We start from the raw sequence: 24,164 nt of genomic DNA on the forward strand, positions 1-24,164 counted from the left end.
ACCAAAGGTCGTGATGTAGCTTGATGGATATTTATAGGTACAGTGTCATTCTTGTGACATTGGAAGTGAAACTCCTTCAGCCTGATTTGCAGAAGATATCGAAGAGATGGATTACCATCACATTCTCTAAAAAATAGTCATGTCTGCATGAGCCTTAGAAAAAAAGTCTCAGATGTATACCATTTGGCCCAACTGTTAGTAAGAGCAGTATTTGGAATGGGACTGAATGTGTAGGATTTGGAAGTCATGATTACAGTCTGGCTGTATACTGTTGGAAAATTTCATCAAAATATTTATTAAATCCTATACATATGGCTCCATTCTGAGGCATAAGTGAGCACCATCTAAAAGCCTGGCTGACAGAGAGATAGTCCAGACCCCACTGCAGATTTCTGTTAGAGCGGGGGTCTCCGAGGACTTGTTTCAACAATACTTAAAATGTTTTCCAAAATGGCTAAGGAAGGTCTATTTCAGATTGTGAAAGAGAATGGATAAAATGAGAGCTGTGTCCTGGTAATACAGGTATCATGAATCTTGAGTAATTGCCGTGGCTGTTTCAGTTAAGGTACTTTTCAAAGATACAAAATGCTAATTGCTGGATGCATTCATATGAAATGGGCTACTTTTTCTCTTACAAGGCTCATTTTTTTAATAAGGAAGACCAAGTGAGATTTTCAATGTCTTTTTGCTATGAAATGTAAAATGGTAAACAGTTAATGAAAAATCATTTTATAAACTCTGTAAACCTCTTTAATTATTTGAAGACAAGTTTTTATAGGAAGAGCATGTGTTAGAGAAGCAAATAGCAATCCTAAAAAAAAAACCTGACAATTGTAATTCTATATCAGCTATATGGGTGCAAGTCTTTTTTAAAACACATTGCTTGGATGAGTTATACCCTTAAAAGGCAGTAGGGTAGAGGCATTTTATTCGTGAAATTTATTATGTGAGTTATAAAATATTTACTTTTTTGTTAATAAAAAAGACAGTTAGTTGAGGGTGGTATAAAGAGACTATAACTCTTAAACAAAAACTGAATCTCTTAAAGAATGTAGCCATACTTACCTTTTTGTAACTTTGTTACTTTTACACATGAAGTGTCATTTGACATGAAGATGAATACTGTTGGAACCTAGATATTTAAAAAAATTAAAGTAAATGGGTAGATACATAATCCTGTTGTAATCATCTCAGTAGACACTGATACATAATAAATTATTTCTGAATTCTTATTCATCCTTATAATTTAAATTAGGATGACTCATCTGATTAAAAATGTTCTCCTTTATTCTAGATAATATATCAATTTAAAGTGGGTTGAATAATATTCTTTAACAGAAAAAGCTTCTGAATTTTTAGCGACTTAGACATTAAATAGAGTAAGCATTCTTCTCCAAAGAATATTTATTATGTATTCTTTTTCTTCTCTTTCAAAATAGGTTTGCTAACTACAACTTGTCCCTTGGATTATGAGCTAAATACCCAGCACATTCTGACCCTTCTGGCAGTAGATGATGGAGTCCCGACACTTTCTTCATCCCAGACTTTGACAGTTACGGTCCTGGATGTAAATGACGAGGCACCAGTATTTAAGCAGCCCCTGTATGAAGCTTCAGTTAAAGAAAATCAAAATGCAGGAGAGTTTGTCACAAGGGTTGAAGCTGTGGACAGAGATTCAGGTAACTCAAAAATATGGGAACTATTGAATGCTAAAAACAAAAATTGGCATAATTGACCAGAACAATGAAAACAGTTACTAATTATCTCAAACTTCTAATATTTCTTTAACTAGCATACACATGAAAACATACAGGCATGTAAAGATAATGTGTACTTTTTACAGCATTTGCTTATGTTGCTTTTTATGATTATTTCTAGTGGAGTGATACATAATTAATATACAATTTATTTATTTGATCTTGATAATAAACAGAAGTACAAAATACCATATTTTGTTTTTCTGACTGTAACAGATCATTGAGTAAAAGAAGGTAAATGGTTCTTTATTTCCTCTATATGTAGCATAAAGGAGGAGACAGGGTGCTGGTGTCAGACTGCCTGGGTTTGAATCCTAGAATCACCACTTAAGCTGTTTCACCTTGAACAAACTGTATTCAAGGTGAAATGTATGTTCTCTCTGATCCTCTCTTTGCTTCTTGGTAAAATGAGGATTGTAATACAGCCTGATTTGTAGTTGTACGTATGAATGAGTTATTGCCTACGAAGAGCTGAGACCAGCATCTGGTCCAATAAATGGTCAAAATATGTTAACTTACATTATTACTATCATTAATAACATCAATCACTATGTCCAGACAAATGACTTTGAGTTATTGTGGCTAGAAATTTGTAAATGTCTTAGAATTGCTTTCCAATATCACTATGACTTTTTGGCATTTAAGTTTCAGTAACTTTAATAATATTCTTTTTAAAATTTTAAACAAAATAATTATAAAAATTACAGTGACGTGTTTGCCATTAACAGCAAATATATGCTGAATATTCCCATCTGAATTAACATAAATAGTTTAATAAGCTAGTCTTTTAAAATTCACATTTGTATATAGCAAGTGGCAATACATAATCAGTATAGTATTTTGTTCGTTTCTTGCAACAACTGTAACAGATGTTTCTATGGAAATAATAGTATTAACACTAGCATTTTCTTCCTAGGTTGTTCATTAGAAAAGTAAAAGATACATTTCTCTTGAGCTTTTAAACTAAATTATATGCCATCTAGATGCTTTGCCCTTTGGAAAACATCATCTTTCTTAAAAAAATTTTATTGAAGTGTACTTGATTTATAGTGTTAGTTTCAGGTGTACTGCAAAGTGATTCAGTTATACACATGCATACGTATGTATTTTTTCTTTTCAGATTCTTTTCCATTATATCTTGTTATGGGAAGTTGAATATAGTTCCCTGTGATATACAGTAGGTGGAAAACATCATCTTTTAATGAAATGCATTTTACATGAATTTGTATGTGATGCTACGAAAACTTTCAAGGGCTAACCCAGTTTTCTCTCTTTTGACCAGAGTGGGGCAGTGTGATCCAAGAGTTTGCTTACTATGCTTAGCAACAGGGCTGGAGTGTGCTAACAGTTGGCTTGTCCCAACTGGGGCTTAATTTATTTAGCACATTTCTGGCGGTATGGTTTTTAGGTGATAGAAACAACAGAAAATATACATAAGCTTTGTGTTTCCAATATTTCCAACGTTCTCTGAGAGCGTTCTCTGGCGTATACTGAGTAACACAGGGCTCTGGGCAACACAGAAACCGCTTCCCAAAGTCCACAGACATACTGAATCCATCAGTGATGTTGTGTGATTTAGCAATAATTAAAAGTCTGTAAAATGCTTCTCCCTTTGACCTTACTTTATTTTATTAACTTTATTTTTTTAGAATACACTCTGCTAAAAGGGCTAATTTTCTTTAACATTTGAAGGAGAAAAGAATTTCTCTCAAAACGTTTTGTTTATCAACTAAAGATGATTACCGTAAATATGCTTTCCAGTTTTTACTGTCAAGTTGCCAAGTGTTAGTGTTACTTTCTTTTGGAGTGAATAGTCTGCAGCCTCTTACTTAGAACTGCAAGTTTATTATTCTAAAGATCATGGTTTGCCGGAGAATTTAAATACAAAATTGCTGGGTTTCTGGCTTTGCATTTGTGGGTGTTTGAGATACACATTAGCGTCTTCTGAGTCTCATGACCCTTCACAAGTTTTGGAGACAATTTTGGCTTACTGGAAATCTCAGTGTCTTTAAAGAGACCAGATCTGTTAAACAAGTGGATATGTAAATGTATGTGAATTTGGGTGTGCTTTTGAACATATTTGTCCTAAATATTTTTTTTTTTTTTGCTAGTTGGGTTAAGACAATGAAAAAGGATTATGTATGGGAATTAAAATGACATAGTCAGGATTTTAACATAACTGGCATCATATTGGAATTTATGAATGGTTTACTTTATAGTATGTATTTTTTAAAAAAGCCATAGCATTACTTAATACCAGGTTAACATATGTTTTCTAGCATTCTACAATGCAGTTTTCAAAATGTACGCCTACAGTGTCGTTTGGCATTCAAAACCCATAGGAATTAGAGCACTGGATGTTTATGGTGTATGAGTCACACTGGTTCTAACAGGAGTTTTTTTCTGGTATTAAAAGGGAAAAACAACTACTACGTTTTAACTAAGATATTAAAACTGCTACAGCCTTTGGTGCCACCAACAAGAGCTCCATTGTTAGTGAAAAAAGATCTGCCCCCCAGCGTACCTCTCCCCTAGTCCCGGGGGGCAGGGGGAAGGGAGAAGGCTGCCCCACCAGGGAGGATGACTCAGTCCCGGTGATGCATTGGACCAATCGTGGCGAATACAAAATAACTCAGCAGTACATTGCTGTACAAAAACGTCCAACTCTATAGTGAAATCTTATTCTCTATCCGATAAAAATGTATTCTGTATCTGGATTTATCTTGAATAAACTCCACATCTGCTTTTCTGGCAACTGTCTCACGCTGAATGTACAACCGCACCCACCTGCCTACTCTTGGAGCAGTGGAGAAGCACCGCCATGACAGTATTCCATCTATTTCATGGAATCTAAGATGCCATTAATTGTAAGATGCATCTAACTTCAGATATGTTAAAATTTCGGGGGGAAAATGTCTTATAATTAATTAAATAGTAAGCAAACAAACAAAAAGGCACACTCACCCAAAGACAGTCACTATTAAAACTTTGAAATACAGTCCTATTTCATTTAATCCATGCATTTTGATTATAGGATTGTTTAATTGTCTGCCTGCCTTTTAAGCTGTGAACTCGTGGGTTCAGAACATATTTTATTTGCTTTTATCTCTGGTCCCTATGATAACGCAAGCTATGACATTGGAGCTCAGTAAATGTTTTTGACTATATGGTCTGAGAAACTGGAGCTTCTGTGAAACTGGCTACTTCAAGTTGCCTTCCCTCTTCAGAACTCATTTGTTTGTTTATTTCTTCATTCAGTCATCCAGACACAATCCTATTTTTATTTAGAAATGTTTGAGTTGGACGGGCATTGTACAGTTGAGGAACGAAAAACGATCTTCATAAAAAGTAAATCTGAAAACCACATTCCCTGGTCAGAATTCTTTATTAATTCCTCATGGGTTTGAGGCTAGAGTTCTCTCCTCTTTCAGCTTAACAACCAGGCACTTTAATAAATGACTGTAGCTTTCCTCTCTGTCCTCAACTCCTGTCATTTTCCAACCTTTACTCGGGGACCAGGTTATGCAAAATTTTCTCTGTGGAAGACAAGGTAGTGAATTTGGGGACTTTGCAAGCCATACGGTCTCTGTCACTCAGCTCTGATATTGGAATGAGGCAGCAGCAATGGATAATATGCAAAGAAATGAGTGTGGCTGTGTTTCAATGGAGCTTTACAAAACCCCGGGGCAGGCTGGATTTGGCCAGTAGGCTATACTTTGCCAACCACTGGTCTAACATATATCTAAGGAAGACATCTAAGTGACTTTGCTATTTTCTGCTGGTCAGATGCAATGTGGGTGGAAACTGATGGCAGTGAGTCGGAAGGGAGATAGAATGAACTCCTTCCTCCCTCCTTCCTCTCTCTCTTTGTTCCTTCCTTTCTGTGTTTTTTTTTAACACCAGTCAGCAATATCTGAAGTCAGATAGAAGACAAGTCAGGTGAGAACTAAACACAGCCGGTAGATTTTATAACAAGAAGCTCATTGGTGACTGTAGAAAGAATAACTCGAATGGCACTGGCTTCAACCTAGCCGCAGAGAATGGACAGCATTTTTCTAAGAAGCTTGGCTATAGAAGAGGAGGAAAAAAATTCTTGATTCTTATATCTAGAGAAGATTATTTAATAATTATAGTGATTACTTTGATCTCATAATGATCACATCATCTCTTTTTTCAACCAAGACAATTTCTGAAAATTCCAGACTGTTAGAATCTGTTGTTCCTGTCTGTCTCATCCCACATTGTGAAAATGGGAACAGTACCATCTTACTTCTACTTCTGTTGGTCCTCAAATAGGTGGTGAGCATAATTAGGGGCCGGGCATAGTGCTGCTTGCCAAAGGGACAGCCCAGTGGTGCATCAAACCAGTGTGGCCTCTGCTTTCACAGAACTTTCATGGAGAACGGCATCTTTTCATTTTGGGACCTTTTATTTTTGAAATAAATCCACTCATTTATTATATGATGTCATTATATGTTATACATTATATATATTGCATATTGTATTATATATTATATATGTTTAATTCCTATCACTTGTCAAACCTAGAAAATGTCTTCACGTGCTTAAATGTAAACTCAAATGTAAAATTTCCTACTACATCAGTACAGTTATTCTCTAATGTGCTTTACCTCTGTATCCAATACTTCCTGACTTTTTTAAAACTTTCAGATTTTATTATTTCTATTATTCTACATAGACTTTCATCCCTGAGGTAACAATCCACTCCCCTTCAGTCCTCCTCATATATTATTAAGGATAAATGAGATCTTTATTTATAACTGGAGTTTGCACAAATACATCTTCACACTCCAGACTTTGCACCCTTCTCCGCTTAAATAATGTGAGATAAATTCAAAGTAATATGCTATGGCTCTTTTAGAATTCAGTTAAGACATTGCTTCTTCCTCCTTATAATCTTCTGGAACAAATACAGCATCTGGTGACTTACGGTCATGCCATCTCAAATATATTGATATCTTATTAGACTTTTTTCTCTAAATCATTGAAATGCCTGAAGATTGTCCCAAATATCCCTTCTCTTTCAAGTGACATAGTAAGAAGACATATATATTTATCCTCATATAAAACTAGCATTGTATTCCACTTTTTCCAGCGCTCAATTCAGTATTATACCTAGTAGACCATGGCAGAAGAAAACTTACTTTTTTAAAAACGTTTTTTATTGAGTTATAGTCATTTAACAATGTTGTGTCAAATTCCAGTGTAGAGCACAATTTTTCAGTTATACATGAACATACATATATTCATTGTCCCTTTTTTCACTGTGACTACCACAAGATCTTGTATATATCTCCCTGTGCTATACAGTATAATCTGGTTTATCTATTCTGCATATGCCTGTCAGTATCTACAAATTTTGAAATCCCAGTCTGTTCCTTCCCACCCCCCCCCCCGCTCCCTTGGGAAAATTTACTTTTTAAGACTAGCAAGATGGAAATTTGTAATTGAAGTTGTCTGTGAAGTCCAGAGGACAGTATTTCACCTTTTATTAAAGTGTAAAGCCATTTACAGTGAGCACTATATCTATAGCTAGATTCTTGTTCGTTAAGAAAAGAGCACCGAAATGATTGAAAGGAACTTGCATGAAGTGCAAGTGAGCGTCAATGTCATAGGACAAACTTGTTCAAGTGAATGGTACGAGTGATCTTCATAACCAGTGATGGAAATGACGTGACACTTTTCTTAGGGAAGAAATGCAACCACAGAAATAAGAATTATTTCCAAAATGCGTAATAATGCGATACCGCATTTCTCACTCCAGATAGGAGACCAAATGCTGAGTAGAAAACAAAGTGAACACAAAGCACACACATAAGGAACTCTATGTGCTGGCCTCCAGTGCTGGAGAATAAATAGAGTAACACAACTGAGCACAAGCTTTTAAACAGGGCGGTCCATCTACAGAAATTATCACTGGCCCTGCAAACTTACAATTATGACATTAAATCACAATCAGAGGTGTTAGAAGGAGTAATTAGGAATATTAGGGTTGCACACTCCTAAGAAATTTTTTATGAAAGGGAGAAAATCTTAAGCATTCATCATGGAGAAGTCTCATAAGACTTTTGAAAATCAAGTATTTCAGCCCATGAGGCTTTTATTTAGCAAGAACAGCCCAAAGAGCTGTGTTTTTTGTTTTTGTTTTTGACTTTAATTTGAAGGTTAAGTGTCTTGCCTTTTTCATCTGTGGCCTAACAAGTTCATAGGGAAAGGGAAGACGGACAGATGGATTCCATCGGGATAATTGCTTAGTGTTGCTCTGTATTTTCCTTTAGGAGTCAATTCCAAGCTTCAGTTTGAAATCATGCCAGGTGCTTCATCTGGATTGTTCGAGATAAATCCTGACACAGGAGAGGTAGTGACAGCCACCACACTGGACAGAGAAGTTCAGGAAGTCCTCACCCTTCGAGGTATGGGGTCCCTTGAGTGTGCTAAACAAACACACAAAAATAGGCAGACAGGAGGTTAGAGGTGAAATTTTACCTTTCAGTAGGGCATCTTTAAATACAATATTATTGATCCAGTGCTACCCAGTTAATTTGGTTGATGCTGTCTGGTTAGGGCAATATATTGGAGGTATGAATTAACAGCCACTGTCTGTGCGGTCTTTTATTCTATGTCAGTACTTGTACGAGACGGGGGAGTCCCTACGCTGTCCGGCTCCACAACAATTCTCTGCACCGTGGAAGATGAAAATGATCATGCACCGGAGATTATTGTTCCCACCCATGACATTGAGGTTCTGGAAAACCGTGAGCCAGAACTTGTCTACACTGTTTTGGCCTCTGATATGGATGCTGGCAATAACGGAGCTGTTAGATATCACGTAATTGGTAAGTACTTTCTTTATTTAACACCCACCCCCGCCACCTGCCCAGGATACCAACTTGCTTGGCACACGCTTCTTGGCGAGTATTCTGCATTTGGTGTCTACACAGCATCTACACAATACATACCCTGTAGGAAAAACTGATTGGTGCCCTGGGTCTCCTCTCCTTCTCCTTCTCTGAACCTCTGAGCTCCAAACGTCTCAAAAACCTGCCCTTGACATCTCTTGTTGTTAGTAACCCACTTATGTTAGTGGATGTACAGAAGGAACAGATCGTTTTTTTCTATTTTCATTTATCTCATATGATCACTTATTTTTTCTATATTGAGCAATCAAGACTTTCTTTTTTGAAAGAGTAAATAAAATTAACAAACCTCTGGCCAAACTCACAAAGAAGAAAAAAGAGCACAAATAAGCAAAATAAGAAAGGAAAATGGAGAAATTACAACAAATAACATAGAAATACAGAATATCATATGAGAATATTATGAAAAACTATATGGAACCAAAATGGGTAACCTAGAGGAGATGGACAAGTTTCTGGAAACATACAGTCCACCAAGACTGAATCAAGAAGAAACTGACCACTTGAGCAAACCTATCACTAGAAATGAAATCGAGTTAGCAATAAAAAACCTCCCTACAGATAAAAATCCAGGACCAGACAGCTTCACCAGGGAATTCTACCAAACATACAAAGAAGAACTCATACCAGTCTTTCTCAAACTCTTCCAGAAGATTGAAAAAAAATGAATACTCCCAAATTCATTCTATGAAGCCACCATCACCCTGATACCAAAACCAGGCAAAGACACCACCAAAAAAGAGAATTACAGACTAATATCACTGATGAACATAGATGCAAAAATCCTTACCAAAATACTAGCAAATAGAATCCAACAGCACATAAAAAAGATTATACATCATGATCAAGTGGGGTTCATCCCAGGGACACAAGGGTGGTTCAACATATGCGTATCAATCAATGTAATACATTACATTGACAAGAGAAAGGACAAAAACCACATGATCATCTCAATAGATGCAGAAAAAGCTTTTGATAAAATTCAACACTCATTTATGATAAAAACTCTCATCAAAGTGGGTATAGAGGGAACATATCTCAACATAATAAAAGCTATATATGACAAACCTACAGCCAGCATAGTACTCAATGGTGAAAAACTCAAAAGCTTCTCACTAAAATCTGGGACAAGAAAAGGATGCCCACTATCACCACTCCTATTCAACATAGTCTTGGAAGTCCTAGCCACAGCAATCAGGCAAGAGAGAGAAATAAAAGGGATCCAAACTGGAAAAGGAGAGGTAAAAGTGTCACTATATGCAGATGACATGATACTATATATAATAGAAAACCCTAAAAAATCCACACAAAAACTACTAGAGCTGAATGAAGATTTAGCAAGATAGCAGGTTACAAGATTAACGTTCAAAAATCAGTTGCATTTCTTTACATTAATGATGAATCAACAGAAAAAAGAAAGTAAGAAACAATACCCTTTAAAATAACACCCAGAGTAATAAAATACCTAGGAATAAATCGAACCAAGGAGGTGAAATACTTATACATGGAAAACTATAAACCATTGATAAAGGAAATTAAAGAAGACTTAAAAAAATGGAAAGATATCCCATGCTCCTGGATTGGAAGAATCAATATTGTTAAAATGGTCATACTGCCCAAGGCAATCTACAGATTTAATGCAATCCGTATCAAATTACCCAGGACATGTTTCACAGAACTAGAACAAATCATAATAAAATTTATATGGAACCATCAAAGACCTAGAACTTCCAAAGTATTACTGAAGAAAAAGAAAGAGGCTGGAGGAATAATTCTCCCAGACTTCAGACAATACTACAGAGCTACAGCCATCAAGACAGCATGGTATTGGTACAAAAACAGACATATGGACCAATGGAAAAGAACAGAGAGCCCAGAAATGAACCCACAAACTTCTGGTCAACTCATCTTCGACAAGGGAGGCAAGAATATACAATGGAATAAAGATAGTCTCTTCAGCAAATAATGCTGGGAAAACTGGACAGCAGCATGTAAAGCAATGAAGCTAGAACACTCCCTTACACCATACACAAAAATAGACTGAAAATGGATCACAGACTTAAACATAAGACAAGATACAATAAACCTCCTAGAAGAAAATATAGGCAAAACATTGTCTGACATACACCTCAAAAATGCTCTTCTAGGGCAGTCTACCCAAGCAATAGAAATAAAAGCAAGAGTAAACAAATGGGACCTAATGGAACTTACAAGCTTCTGCACAGCAAAGAAAAAGAAAATCATAAGTAAAACAAAAAGACAACCTACGAAATGGGAGAAAATTTTTGCAAATGAAACTGACAAAGGCTTGATCTCCACACTATATAAGCAACTCATATGACTTAATAAGAAAAAAACAAACAACCCAATCCAAAAATGGGCAGAAGATCTAAACAAGCAATTCTCCAAGGAAGAAATACAAATGATCAATAGGCACATGAAAAAATTCTCAATGTCACTAATTATCAGAGAAATGCAAATCAAAACTTCAATCAGGTATCACCTCACACCAGTCAGAATGGCCATCATTCAAAAGTCCATAAGTGACAAACGCTGGAGAGGCTATACTGCTGGTGGGAATGCGGTTTGGAGCAGCCACTGTGGAAAACAGTATGGAGATTCCTCAAAAGACTAGGAATAGACTTACCATATGACCCAGGAATCCCACTCCTGGGCTTATACCCAGAAGGAAATCTACTTCAGGATGACACCTGCACCCCAATGTTCATAGCAGCACTATTTACAATAGCCAAGACATGGAAACAGCCTAAATGTCCATCAGCAGATGACTGGATAAAGAAGATGTCATGTATTTATAAAATGGAATACTGTTCAGCCATAAAAACTGACAACGTAACACCATTTGCAGCAACATGGGTGCTCCTGGAGAATGTCATTCTAAGTGAAGTAAGGCAGAAAGAGAAAGAAAAATACCATATGAGGTTGCTCATATGTGGAATCTAAAAAAAAAAAAAAACCAAAACACACACACACACACACAAATAGAAAAACAGAAAAAAAAAAAACCCCAAAACAGAAACAGACTCATAGACATAGAATACAAACTTGTGGTTGCCAGAAGGATGGCAGGTGGGAAGGGACCAGGATTTCAAAATGTAGAATAGATAAACAAGATTGTACTGTGTAGCACAGGGAGATATATACAGGATCTTGTGATGGCTCACAGCGAAAGAGACTGTGACAATGAATGTATGTATGTTCACGTATAACTGAAAAATTGTGCTCTACATTGGAATTTGACACAACATTGTAAAATGACTATAACTCAACAAAAAAATGTTTAAAAAAAAAGAAAAGCCTTTCTTTCAGGTCTAGAGTTTGGAATTAGACAAAGAGTTCCCAGGTATGAAGACCAATGAAGCACTTCAGATCTAGTCTTACTCCGGAGATCAAGGTCTTAAGGAACTTCTACCCTAGAAGATAATTTTGTGACATCGCTCTCTAGATCAGAGACATAAAATTACTGGCAGAGGAACGTTAACATTAGCATGGCAGTCTTGAGAAGGCCACATCTTATTCACTAAAAAAAAAAAAGAGTGAGGAAGCCAATTTTCAGCATATGTCAGAGTACATATAAAATATGAATTGAAGCTAGAGTAATGCTTGAGAGACTGCTTCTGATGAAAAGAAGCTGTTTTAGGGTCTTGTAAAAAGAGCTTTGAGACTAGCTTTTGGAAGCTGTCACTCTCTGCTAAAAATTCTATAACCAAGCCACGCTTTCTGTGTACCACCCATTTTGCTCCAAAATGAGAATTGTTTTATTGCCTTTTACCCTGATGATAAAATGATACATACTTGTAGCATATATACACAATTTAAGAAAAACAAAAATAATAAACAAAAAATCTTATATCTTGCAGAGATAACTGATTTGATCTTTGAAAAAATACTTTTCCATGAACCTCAGTGAATGGAACAAACCAATTTTACACTGTTGAATAATTTATATATGCTATTTTATCTCATTTTAGACTAATATACAGTATAAATGATTCATGTCAATGAATATATGTATTAGCACTTCTAATATGCATATGAATAACATCATTTATCTCATCCTCCACGTGTTTGTGGTTTTTCTAGTTTTCTTCCTGTAATTGATTTCTAGTTTCATACCACTGTGATCAGAAAAGATGCTTGTTATGATTTCAGTCTTCTTAAATTTATTGGAAAATTTTTTGTGGCCTAGCATGTAATCTATACTGGAGAATGTTCCACGTTCACTTGAAAAGAATGTGTTTTCTGCTGTTTTTAATGGAATATCTTGTGTGTATCTGTTAAGTCCATGTGACCTGATATGTCATTTAAGGCCATTGTTTCCTTATTGATTTTCTGTCTGGATAGGGTATTAAGTTTTCCTACTATTATTGTATTACTGTATTACTGTCAATTTCTTCCTTTGTGTCTGTTAATATTTGCTTTATAAATTTAGGTGCATATAGGTTTATTAATGTTATATCTTCTTCTTGGATTGACCTCTTTATCATTATAAAATGCCCTTCTTCATTTTTGTTGTAAACTTTGTTGTAAAGTCTGTTTTCTTTCTGATACTCTAATTGTTATCCCAGCTTTTTTTTTGTTTCTAGTTGCATGGAATGTCTTTTTCCATTTTTTCACTTTCAGATGTGTGTGTCTTAAGACCTGAAGTGAGTCTCTTGTAGGAAGCATATAGATGAGTTTTGCTTTATTATTCATTCAGCCACCCCATTTCCTATGATTGGAGCATTTAATCCACTTATATAATTATTGATAAGTATGTTCTTATTGCTTTTTTTGTTACTTGTTTTATGGTTGGTTTTGTAGTTCCTCTCTGTTCTTTTCTTCTTTTAGTCTATTCCCTTGCATTTTAATGACTTTTTTTAGTATTATGTTTGGGTTCCTTTCTGTTTGTTTTTGTGTAACTGTTGTAGATTTTTGATTTGCGGTTACCATGGGGTTCATATAGATCAATTATATATATACTTATCTTAAATTGATAGTCATTTAAGTTCAAACACATTCTAAAAGTGCTACATTTTTTACTTCCTTTCCACTATCTTTTATGTTTTGTTGTCATATTTTACATCTTTATTTGTACCTCTTAACTGTTTATTGTGGTTATAGTTGATTTTACAATTTTTGTCTTTTAACCTTTGTACTACCTTATTTAAGTAGCCTTTACCATTAAGGTTTTTTTCTTCATGTCTTTTTCTATTTCTTGTTACAGCCTTTTCTTTTTCACTAAAAGAAGACACTTTAACATTTCTCATAAGGCCAGTTTAGTGGTAGTGATGACCTCTGTTAGTTTTCACTTGTCCAGGAAACTCTTTAACCCGCCTTCAATTCTGGATGATAACCTTGCCGGGTAGAGTGTCCTTGGTTGTAGGTTCTTTCCTTTCAGCACTTTAAATATGTCATGCCACTCTCTCTGGCTTGCAAGCTTGCTTCTGAAAAATCAGCTAATAGTTGTAAGAGTTCCCTTGTATGTGACTCTTTGTTTCCCCGTTTCTGCCTTTAAAATTCTCTCTAAGTTTTTCTATTTTAATTTTGATGTATCTTGGTGTGGGTCTCTTTGGGTTCATCTTGTTTAGAACTCTCTGTCCTTTGTGGACCTGGATATGTATTTCCCTTTTCAGGTTAGTGGTGTTTTCAGCCATAATTTCATCATATATGTCATCTGCCTTTTTGTCTCTCTCTTCTGTGATTCAAATGTTAGTTTGCTTGATGATCTAGAGTTCCCTTCAGTTCTCCTTACTTAAACTTCTCTTTTTCTTTTTGCTGTTCTGATTGGGCGCTTTTCACTATTCGGACTATAGTTCACTTATGTGTTCCTCTGTAATCACCTGACCTGCTGTTAATTCCTTCTAGCATATTTTTCCTTTTAGTCACTGTATTCTTCAGCTTTAATTTGTTCTTTTTTATATTTTATCATCATTTGTTGAAGTTCACACTGTGTTCCTCTATTCTTTTCCCAAGTTTGGTGGAATTTTTTATGGCTATTGCTTTGAACCCTTTATCAGGTAACTACTTATCTCTGTTTTATTACTTTCCCTCCCCTCCTTTGGAACATGTTTTTCTGTCTTCTTATTTTGTTTGACTTTCTCTGTTTGTCTCTATGAAATTAAGCAAAACATACCTACTTCAGTCTTGAAGACATGTCTTATGTTGGCATATTCTTATGCAGTCTGCCCAGTGGCTTTGGTGGGAGAGCTGGATCTAAAGTGGTCATGGGCCATGTCTTCTCCTGGGGTGCGCTAGCAGTCACTGCCCTGTCAGGGGGTGGGGCCAGGGCCTGAGGGGCTGGCGCTACAATCCTGAGCAAGCTTAGCTTCTCTTCAGTGCTAAAGGAGCTTCTACCTTGGCCAGGGGTGATGCTGGGACCTAAGGGTCTGGAACAGGAACCTGGTGCAAGAACTGGCTTCTCCCAAATGCAGTGGTGGTCACTGCCTTGTAAAGGAGTGAGGCTGGAGCATGAGGAGCTGAGGTGAGAGCCTGTTTCAAGCAGGGGTGAGGTGCACGGGAGCAGTCAGGGCAGACTGACCAGAATGCCAGGTGGTTTTCAGTCCGCTGCCTCTGTGCTAGGGCTGGGAACAAACAAGTTTGTGCTCGTGCTCTACAAGAGCAGAATCTCAGTTTCCGACAGCCCTCCACTAAGCTCCGTGGGTTTTCAAACCACCTGAAGGGGCTGGTATTCCCAGTCTTGGACCCCAGGGCTGGGGTGCCCAAGGTGGGGCTCAGACCCCTCACCCCTGAGGGCGGATCCCTGAGCCTGTGAAATCCTTCTCCTCTTCTGGCTCTCCCACCAGAGGTGTGGGTCTTGACTAGATTTCTTCTCCCCTCTTACTAGACTCCTCATGGTTCTTTCTTCGTAAGCTTGGTTGCAGAACAGCCATTCTGTTCATCTTCAGGACATTCCCAGAGAAAGTGTCTCTACATGTAGTTTGTAGTTCTGATGTGTTCATGGGGGAAGGTGAATCCAGGGTCTTCCCACCTCCTAATAAATTTTTATTTCCCACTCTCTCTTTCTTTTTACAGCAAGAGAGCAGAATTGGGATCAGTGCCTTTGGCAAGAAATTGCATTTTTGTTCACACTTTATGTCCTTGTAGTGGGCTGTGGACTTGGCTGTGTGCCACCCTCACTCCAGAACTCCCCATCAAAGAACATTTTTTAAAGTAAAAGAATTACTGTCATACAAACATAAAATTAACAACTTCCAAAGATTTTTATTCACCTCATTAACTAATGGACAAACCAAAGTGATGTTAAAAGTGGTTCAAGGAGACATCCAACCCACACACACACACACACAGAAAATAAGGAATTCTGAAATGCAGAAGAGGTCTCCCCACAAGAAATGATCATTGTCATTCCACTAGACATGATTAATTTGAATTTCTGTGGATAAGAACCATTTTCATTATTTATTAATTTTCAACAATTTGCGGGGTGATAAAATAGCTGAAAGACAATGAAGATAAAATACCTGGGAGACAACGCTGATGACAAAGCCAGACCAGTCACCCACTCACATTTTTTATTTTTACTCCACAACACTCACATTTTTTTCCTTCCATTTCAGACTATTTCACATTTTTTTTTCTGACAGCCTCAAGGACCCAGTCTTTATTTCAGAACCTCCTCATCGCTCATGTAGATTACTTCTAATAGCCTCCTAATCTTTCTTACACTAGTCAAGCTTTGACATTGCTGCCCAGTACTCTTCCTGAAACAGAAATGTGATTCATGACATTTTCCTGTCTACAATCCTGCGGGGGCTCCCCAGAGATTTTAAGATAAAATAGAGACTTCAGCACTGTACACAGGGCTGTTCATGATTCGGTGCCCTGCTGCTCTCTACACTCAGATACCCAGGGAATCCTGTGTTCTAGTCACACGAAGACATTTGCTACCACTGATTTTTCATATTCCTGAGACTTCACCCAGGCTGTTCCCTCTGCCCTCTTCCTCTTCCTCTTCCCTCCTCCTGAGACTTGTAGCCTGGCTTTCTCCCCTTTAGGAGTCAGTTTTCATGTCACTCTTTCCAATAGGCATTTCCTGGCCATCCTAACGCAGGACCGCTCTGCTCTTCCAACGTGCTTCCCAGCACCCTGCACGTGTGAGTTTCACACCACGCTTTGAAGTCCAGGTACTGACCTGCCTCTCTTCCTGGACTGTAAACTCTTGGAAGCGAGAATCATGTCTTCTCCTCGTATTCCCAGCGACCAGCACATACTTGGTACACGATAGGTGTTCTTTAAATGTTTGCTGAAGAAATGACTTCATCAACCACAATTACCACAGAAATGTAGTTTGTCTCATCATCCATATGTTAGGTACAAATTCGCTGTGTCTTGTGAGTACATCCCTGTGCAGGTCCCTTCTCCCCGGCCCCAGCACTACCTATGGCTGTTTTCTCAGAATGCTGGTCCACTTCTTCCATGAGCCTCTGGCAGCCTCCAGTAGACTCCCACCATACTGGGGACAGTGCTCCTTGTCCAAGAACATGCCCCTCATCCAAGAATATGGCTAGTAGGTCACCGAACCACATTTTCCCAACTAATTTTCAGGCTGAGGTTTTAAAACATCTTTGGAAGTTTTTTATCCCTGTGTTCAGTTTCAACTTTTCTTCTACTTGGTACCGTGGACAATAGTAAAAGGAAACCTTCCGAAGGAGACAGAGAAGAATAAAACATCACCCTTGCTTAAGTCATGGAAGAAACAGATAGGTGTTCCACTCTCTCTAACAGAAGTGTTATGATTCCTGCACAAAAGGCCAGGAAATGTAGAAGAGGCACTTACTGTAATAGTATAACCAGCACTCCATCTGGAGTGAGTAACATTTGGGAAAATTACAAATGTGCCATTGTAAATCTATCTGTTAACTTTTGATTGGTACCTCAAAATGGACATCCTGCTTCTTATCCCTGTCTACTATTGTTTTATTTCAAATAGAACATGCATTTTAATCCTCTCAAGGGGAAAAATATATAAATTTAAAAAGTTGAAGTTGGACACATACACCCACAAAATCGTACTGTTGCAAATCAGTCACAGCAAGCATGTGAATTATGCACTGAACTAAGATAGATATTGAATTATATTATGTTGTTCATCCCCCGTAATAGAAGCTTCATGAGGGCAGGGACTTTTTATCATAGACTGACAAAAGTGTTTACAAAAGTCCTAAGATGTAATAATCAGGAAATGTTTATTGAATGTGTGTATATATTATATATATTGTCATAGCAAAGGGCTGCTACTTTTTCAATTCAGATGGACTTGGAATTTGTTTTCTTTAATAGAGGGAAACACCGATGAGTATTTTGCTGTCAATGAAACGTCGGGAGAGCTCTCAACCACTCGCGCTTTGGACCGGGAGCAAGTCAGCGATTTCACCCTAGTCATCCTGTGCTCTGATTTGGGGGATCCACCCAGGAGCGCCGTCATGCAGCTGCAGGTCAGAGTTCTGGATGACAACGACCACAGCCCTGCCTTCCCCAAGCTCCATTACTGGTCCTCCGTGAGAGAGGATGCTCAGGTGGGAACTGTGGTCTTCGTGCTCTCTGCTGTGGACGAGGATGAAGGCCTGAATGGGCAAACTGAGTATTCTCTGGTGGATGCGGCCCCTGGGGCGTTCTCCATTGATCCCGTGACTGGCATATTGAGAACTGGCCACACCCTCGACCGAGAAGCCCGATCCGAACACACGTTCAGGGCTGTGGCCAGAGACTGTGGCATCCAGGGCTCGAGAAGCACCACAGTGATCATCCAAGTACATGTCACTGATGTTAATGACAATGATCCAGTTTGGGAACAGAACCCCTTTGATATTTTTCTTTCCCACCAGTCACCTACAAATCGGACGACTGCCATCCTGAGAGCCAGTGACCCAGACTTGGGGCCCAACGGAACTGTCACTTTTCGCTTTGCAGAGCCTCAGTCCATATTTTCTATTCGTGAATATACAGGAGAAATTCAGCTTCAGCAAAACCCATCTTCAGAATATTTTCCTTTCTGGCTGCAATTAAAAGTTACGGACCAAGGGGTCCCAGCCAGGACAACCACTGGTCTCTTGGTCGTTCACATGGAGGGAGAAGATATAAAGATTTCCTTCAGCCAACGTCTATATAAGGGGACTGTGACTGAAAATTGTGAAGCAGGTGAGTGCCACGTGTTCCCTATATGGTCCCTGTTTTGGCAAAATGCTTTAAACTAAGGACGGTACAACAGGTGCTGTTGCAGATTCGGTGAATGAAGTTTTGAGTCCAGCCACTTCTTGGTATGCCCGTTTTCATTCAGAGTGTATATGATTAGACTAAAGTGTGTTATTAGAAAAATACACTCAAATCCAGTAACCCACACACAGTCCCCTCTAAAGACAGCAAAAAGTAGTGAAAATACTGAAAGTTAAATCATTCAGGGCTCTTGAAGTTTCAGTTAACTTAAGTTTAAAATCTCAAAAAAAACAAAAGCCTTTTGATTGAAATGTTTATGAATCCTTAACAATGGTACATTAGCTAAAATACTTTCCTGGAAAGATGTTGTGTTTAACATCTTAAACAGCGACTGCATGTCCTTGGGCAGTGTATCTGCCCCTCAGTTCTCTAATCTCTAATTAGGGATAATAATTGTACCTCCCGCATTAGGGTCTTCTGCGGACGGACTAAGCGAGTTCATACAAAGCACTTAAAGCAGTGTCTGCCACACGGTCAGCATGTAATACATGGCACCTGCAAATTAATTATTATTATGACTTCGTTTTGATACAGTCAGCATTGCTTTCAAACAGTACAGTAATATCTGATCTGCAAAGAATTTGGCAGATATTACATTACTCAGAACAGGCTCCTGGGAACGGTAACTCTTTTCCCTCATAATGCTAAATTATTTTTCAGTTGTTTCCCTACTCAAATTTATGCCATAATGGGAAACATAAAAAAAAAATTAATTTAAATGATCTTTCTACCCCAAAGCAAAAAGCCCATTTGGAGATAATTGTGAGTTGGGAAAAAAAATCCAATCTGGGTAATTATATCTTATTAGAAAGTCGAGAAATAAATCTTTGAGCTGGCCAGAGGGCAAAGCAAATGGACGTGAGAGAAAAGGAGTTTGTGAAAGAAGGGTCTGAGGTGTGCTGTTTGCTGGCTCTCTGTCATTTTTTTGTTCTTGTTTTGTCATTTGAGATTCAGTTTCACTTTATGTGTGTCTCCAACAAACATTATTTAAAAGGCAGCCTGCATTTTTCTGAAACTCATTTGTTCATTTCACAGAGAAAATATTTTTGTTACACATCGTATGCTGCCTTCGCTATGAAAAAAGACTATTCCACTTAACATTGAATATTAAATTAGAGTTCTTCTCACATTGCAGATTATTAACCTGACTTTGATTTTTGAATAATGGTTATCTCCCAGGCTACTTATTCAGCAGGCTTCTTGTTGATTTTAAACATAATTAAGAGTAAATTTCAATTACCTTTGTTAAATGAAATAATAGTGACTTCCAAAATAAGTAGAAATTTCCACCTATATGTTTGGGTGTAATGAGACTTCCACATAAGAGTTCAGTGTTAAATAATATGAGATGCTCCTCAGAGCTCTATTTCTTTTCCTCTTGAGAGGTATACATGCCAACTCCAGGGCAGAGCCTGAGGGAAAGGAAAGTTAACATTTCCTAAATGATGCAACAGAACATATATTAATCAGTCTTGAAACTGATGGCATTTTTGAGCCCAGCTTTTGTCTGCAGTGAACGTACAAACATTTCTTCCTGACATGCGGCCTTTCAGTCAGTCCTTGAATATTGCAGTGGCTGAGAGTTTAGGATCCGGCGGTTCTTGAACTTGGGCATGAAATAATCATTCTAGGATGATCCCTGAAGGTCCTGCTTCAGTAGGTCTGGGGTCCGGGACCTGTCATTTTAACTGGCCCTGCAGGTGATTGGGTCGCGTGACCAAGGTGGAAAACCCCTTCTTTGGAAAGTCAGTTTGCTACATTAAACTCGTGTCTTCCTCCTTTATGTGTGTCCATAAATCCTAGTTCTGCTCTACGCTGTGGCTCTTCAGATATTTTATGTGCTCTTTCAACAGAGGTTTTATTGAGTATAAAGTGCCGGGTGCTTTTCTACTGGGATGTATTAGTGAGCTAAATACACACACACACATATATAAATTAGTAAATTAGTAAGTTATTCCTCAAAAGAACTGGTATAGAAGTCATCATTGTTATCACACATTTTCACACTAGCCAATGAAATTTCTAAAACTTAAGGAATGCACCTGGTCATTTCCTAATTAAGATCTCTTTTCTCAGTTCTCCCAGATCAATTTGTTTGCAGGATTAAGCCAAAATAGAAGTCAATATCTAAGGTGCCCCAAAGAAAACATTTCAATATGAAATTAAGATACGATTAGTAAGTATTATAATATCTGTGGTTGAATTCAGAAATGATTTAATAATAAAAGTAATAAAAACGGCCATGGTTGGGGGTGGTTTGCACCTGCTTCCATTTTTGCAGTGTGCCATTCATTTCTATGTCGGAGATGCACTCTGTTGGCAGGAAGCAGCCGTCGCAAGAGGAAACTACCCTTATGTTAGTCTTTTTCTTATCACTCAACCTTTCATGTACTCCCAACCTTAACAGTTGGGATTAATCAATATGGTTAAGAGTAACCCGGGCTGAGATAAAAAATTAGAGCAGAAGACAGTGAAGACCGTACTACTTTCTTGCTACTTTCAGATTCAGTCAGAAAAGCTAATGAATACGTGGGTGGGAAGGCGTTTTTCTGCTGTCACATCCTTGTGTTTTCTGTGACCTCTGATCAGAGTTGTCCTTCTTCGTCCTCTTGTATTTAGAATTATTTAATTAAATTTGACTGTTGCCTTTTTAATAGAACTTCACACTTTACAATTCTACTTATTAAATCTTACACATAAAGACGGTTAGAAATACTCTGGCAGTAATACAAGCACATGGTACCCATAAATGTCTGGATAGGTATCCGTTTTAAGACATCTGAAGCAATGAACTGGGTCCTTGCTTTGAGGAGTAGCTACGACATGTGTGAAGGTCATGACGCCTCAGCAGAGAGGTAGACTAAAGGCTGCAACTTATAACAAGAAGAACAAGAGAAGGACAGGATGGCAGTTAAGAAGGCTGTCAAATCTGATTAGATGCAACTAACCTACACCAGGGTCGGCAGGATTTCCTAGGCTCCAGTAAAAACCAATGATGAGGTACATCAAATATTGACTGACATTTCAAGCTGGCCAGAGCTTTCCTGGGAGCGTGAATTCAGTACATACTGCCAGATCATATCACGGACACCAGAAAGTGACTTTTTTTTTTTTTTTGTATTTGAGTTCCAGTGGTTTTAAAAGATTGTAAATCCACTGATCAGTGTCAGAATGGCCTTGATATAAATTATTTAATAGCATTTTATGACTTCCTGTATGATTTCCCTTCAAAATATGCCTGTAATTTTAATCTTTATTTTCAAATGAAAAATATATATGCCTTTTGAAAGCTTACATTTTATGTGATTTATTCAACATCCCATCAGTAGGCACCACTTGACATCCTGAGTGAATTATTTTTTGTGTTATCATAAACTGTAATCACCCTAAACCACTTTTAACGTTTCGATGGGGGTTTTTTGTGTGTTTTATTTTTGTTTCTGTTTTTTTTTTTTTTTTCGGAGGAGGTAGTTAGGTTTCTGTATTTATTTAATGGAAGGTTCTAAGAAGTGAACCCAGGACCTCATGCATGCTAGGCATGCACTCTGCCACTGAGCTATACCTTCCCCCTATATTTTTTTTAGAAAATAAAAAGTTAAAACAAATAACTCCAATGTATTTATATTTATTTCAAGTTTCTTTCTTGGAAAGCCCACAAGCTTGAGTTTTGTGTTCCTCTATTAACAACATTAAACTTAACATTTCAATTGTTTAAAACAATGTATAGTTCAATATATAGTTTTATATATATATATATAGTTTTTTTTATAGTTTATAGCATTTGAGAAGCAACCCTTTGGTAGGTAAAGTCTCTTTAAGTCATGAAATGTTCACTATTCACACAAAGAGTCATCTCAGAGGGCTCCAGTGGCCTGTAAGAGAGGCTGGCCGTACAGCAAGGTGACAAGAAAGTCCAAAGGGTTCCTTGCAATTTACTCGTATCACTCACTGTTCCTTTTCTACTACATGAGAGGAAATATAACCATCCTGAGTCTTTTTGAACTGAAGATAAACCACGTGGTTGTCCATGACATTTCAATCCATTAAACATTTTAAATGAACCTTCTAGAAGCCAGCTTTTATTTCTTCTCTTTCGCTTCTAGAGCTTTGGTGATGCTGATGACCGTGAGTCAAGAACCAGAGCCCCTAATGTGGACTTTCCACAGCTTTATGCATTTTTCGAATTACCATGAGGGGAAGAATTGAAATTGTGAATTGGATTGATACGCTGATTGAAAATAAACACTTAGATGTTAAAAGACTTGAGATAAAATTAACACATGGTGCTGCATGAGGGCATTCTAACTAGTAAAATGTATCTACTATTGTCAGAGAATAGGTTCTTGCCTTGCACAGGAAAGAGTTCAAGAGTAAGGCATGGTAAAGTGAAAGCAAGTTTATTTAGAGAGACACACTCCATGGACAGAGTGCGGGCCGTCTCAGAAGGCAAGAGAGAGAACAACCACAGAGGGCAGAGTTGTTAGGTTTTATGGGCTCGATAATTTTATATGCTAGGGAGTAGGAGGATTATTCCAACGACTTTGGGGAAAGGGCAGGGATTTCCAGGAATTGGGCCCCCACCCACTTTTTGACCTTTTGTGATCAGCCTAAGAACTTTCATGGCACCTGTGGCTGTGCCATGAGGCTCAAGTCTACTGGAAGTCGAATCTTCTGCCATCTTGGATCTAACCAATTTGTCTTGCCCTCAATTGCTGTGTCACTCCTTTAGTAGTTGTGCCCTGCTCCCCTTCCCTGCTATTTCACTGTTGTCTAATAAACAAATTAGACCTTGATATTTTGAAGAAAAACCCTTCTGGCCCTTTGGCAGTTGGTCCAGAATTCGGGCTTCTGCTCTTGGTAAAGTTGGGCACGTGTGTGTGGAGTATGGAAATTGCAATGGGAGTTAGTGTAGCTGAGTGGCTCTCGACTGCTCTCTTGCCCAAGATGGGCAAGCTCTCTTTCTCCTTCTGCAAAGTGGAGATGGTAACAACTAATTCACAAGGAAACCACAAAGATTAAGTCAGGTCATATGACCATACTAGTCATTGTTTTTTTTTTAATTGTAGTATAGTCAGTTTACTATGTTGTGTCAATTTCTGGTGTACAGAATAAAGTTTCAGTCATGTATGCATACGTATATTCCTTTTCATATTCCTTTTCATTATAGGTTACTGTAAGATACTGAATATAGTACCCTGTGCTCTACAGTAGAAACTTGTTGCTTATCTATTTT

The 24,164-nt window shown here is 37.7% G+C and overlaps 1 protein-coding gene across 1 annotated transcript in view; it reads left to right on the top strand.

Moving 5' to 3' along the window:
* Positions 1-24,164, top strand: part of DCHS2 (dachsous cadherin-related 2) — a 222,326-nt gene that overhangs the window by 148,882 nt on the left and 49,280 nt on the right. The window contains exons 10-13 of the mRNA XM_031670062.2: positions 1,440-1,679; positions 8,057-8,191; positions 8,405-8,614; positions 17,999-18,856. Of these exons, the coding sequence (XP_031525922.2) occupies positions 1,440-1,679; positions 8,057-8,191; positions 8,405-8,614; positions 17,999-18,856 (1,443 nt within the window). The remainder of the gene's footprint in view (positions 1-1,439; positions 1,680-8,056; positions 8,192-8,404; positions 8,615-17,998; positions 18,857-24,164) is intronic.

This window comes from Vicugna pacos, chromosome 2, assembly GCF_048564905.1.
Source record: "Vicugna pacos chromosome 2, VicPac4, whole genome shotgun sequence".
Classification (NCBI taxonomy): Eukaryota; Metazoa; Chordata; class Mammalia; order Artiodactyla; family Camelidae; genus Vicugna; species Vicugna pacos.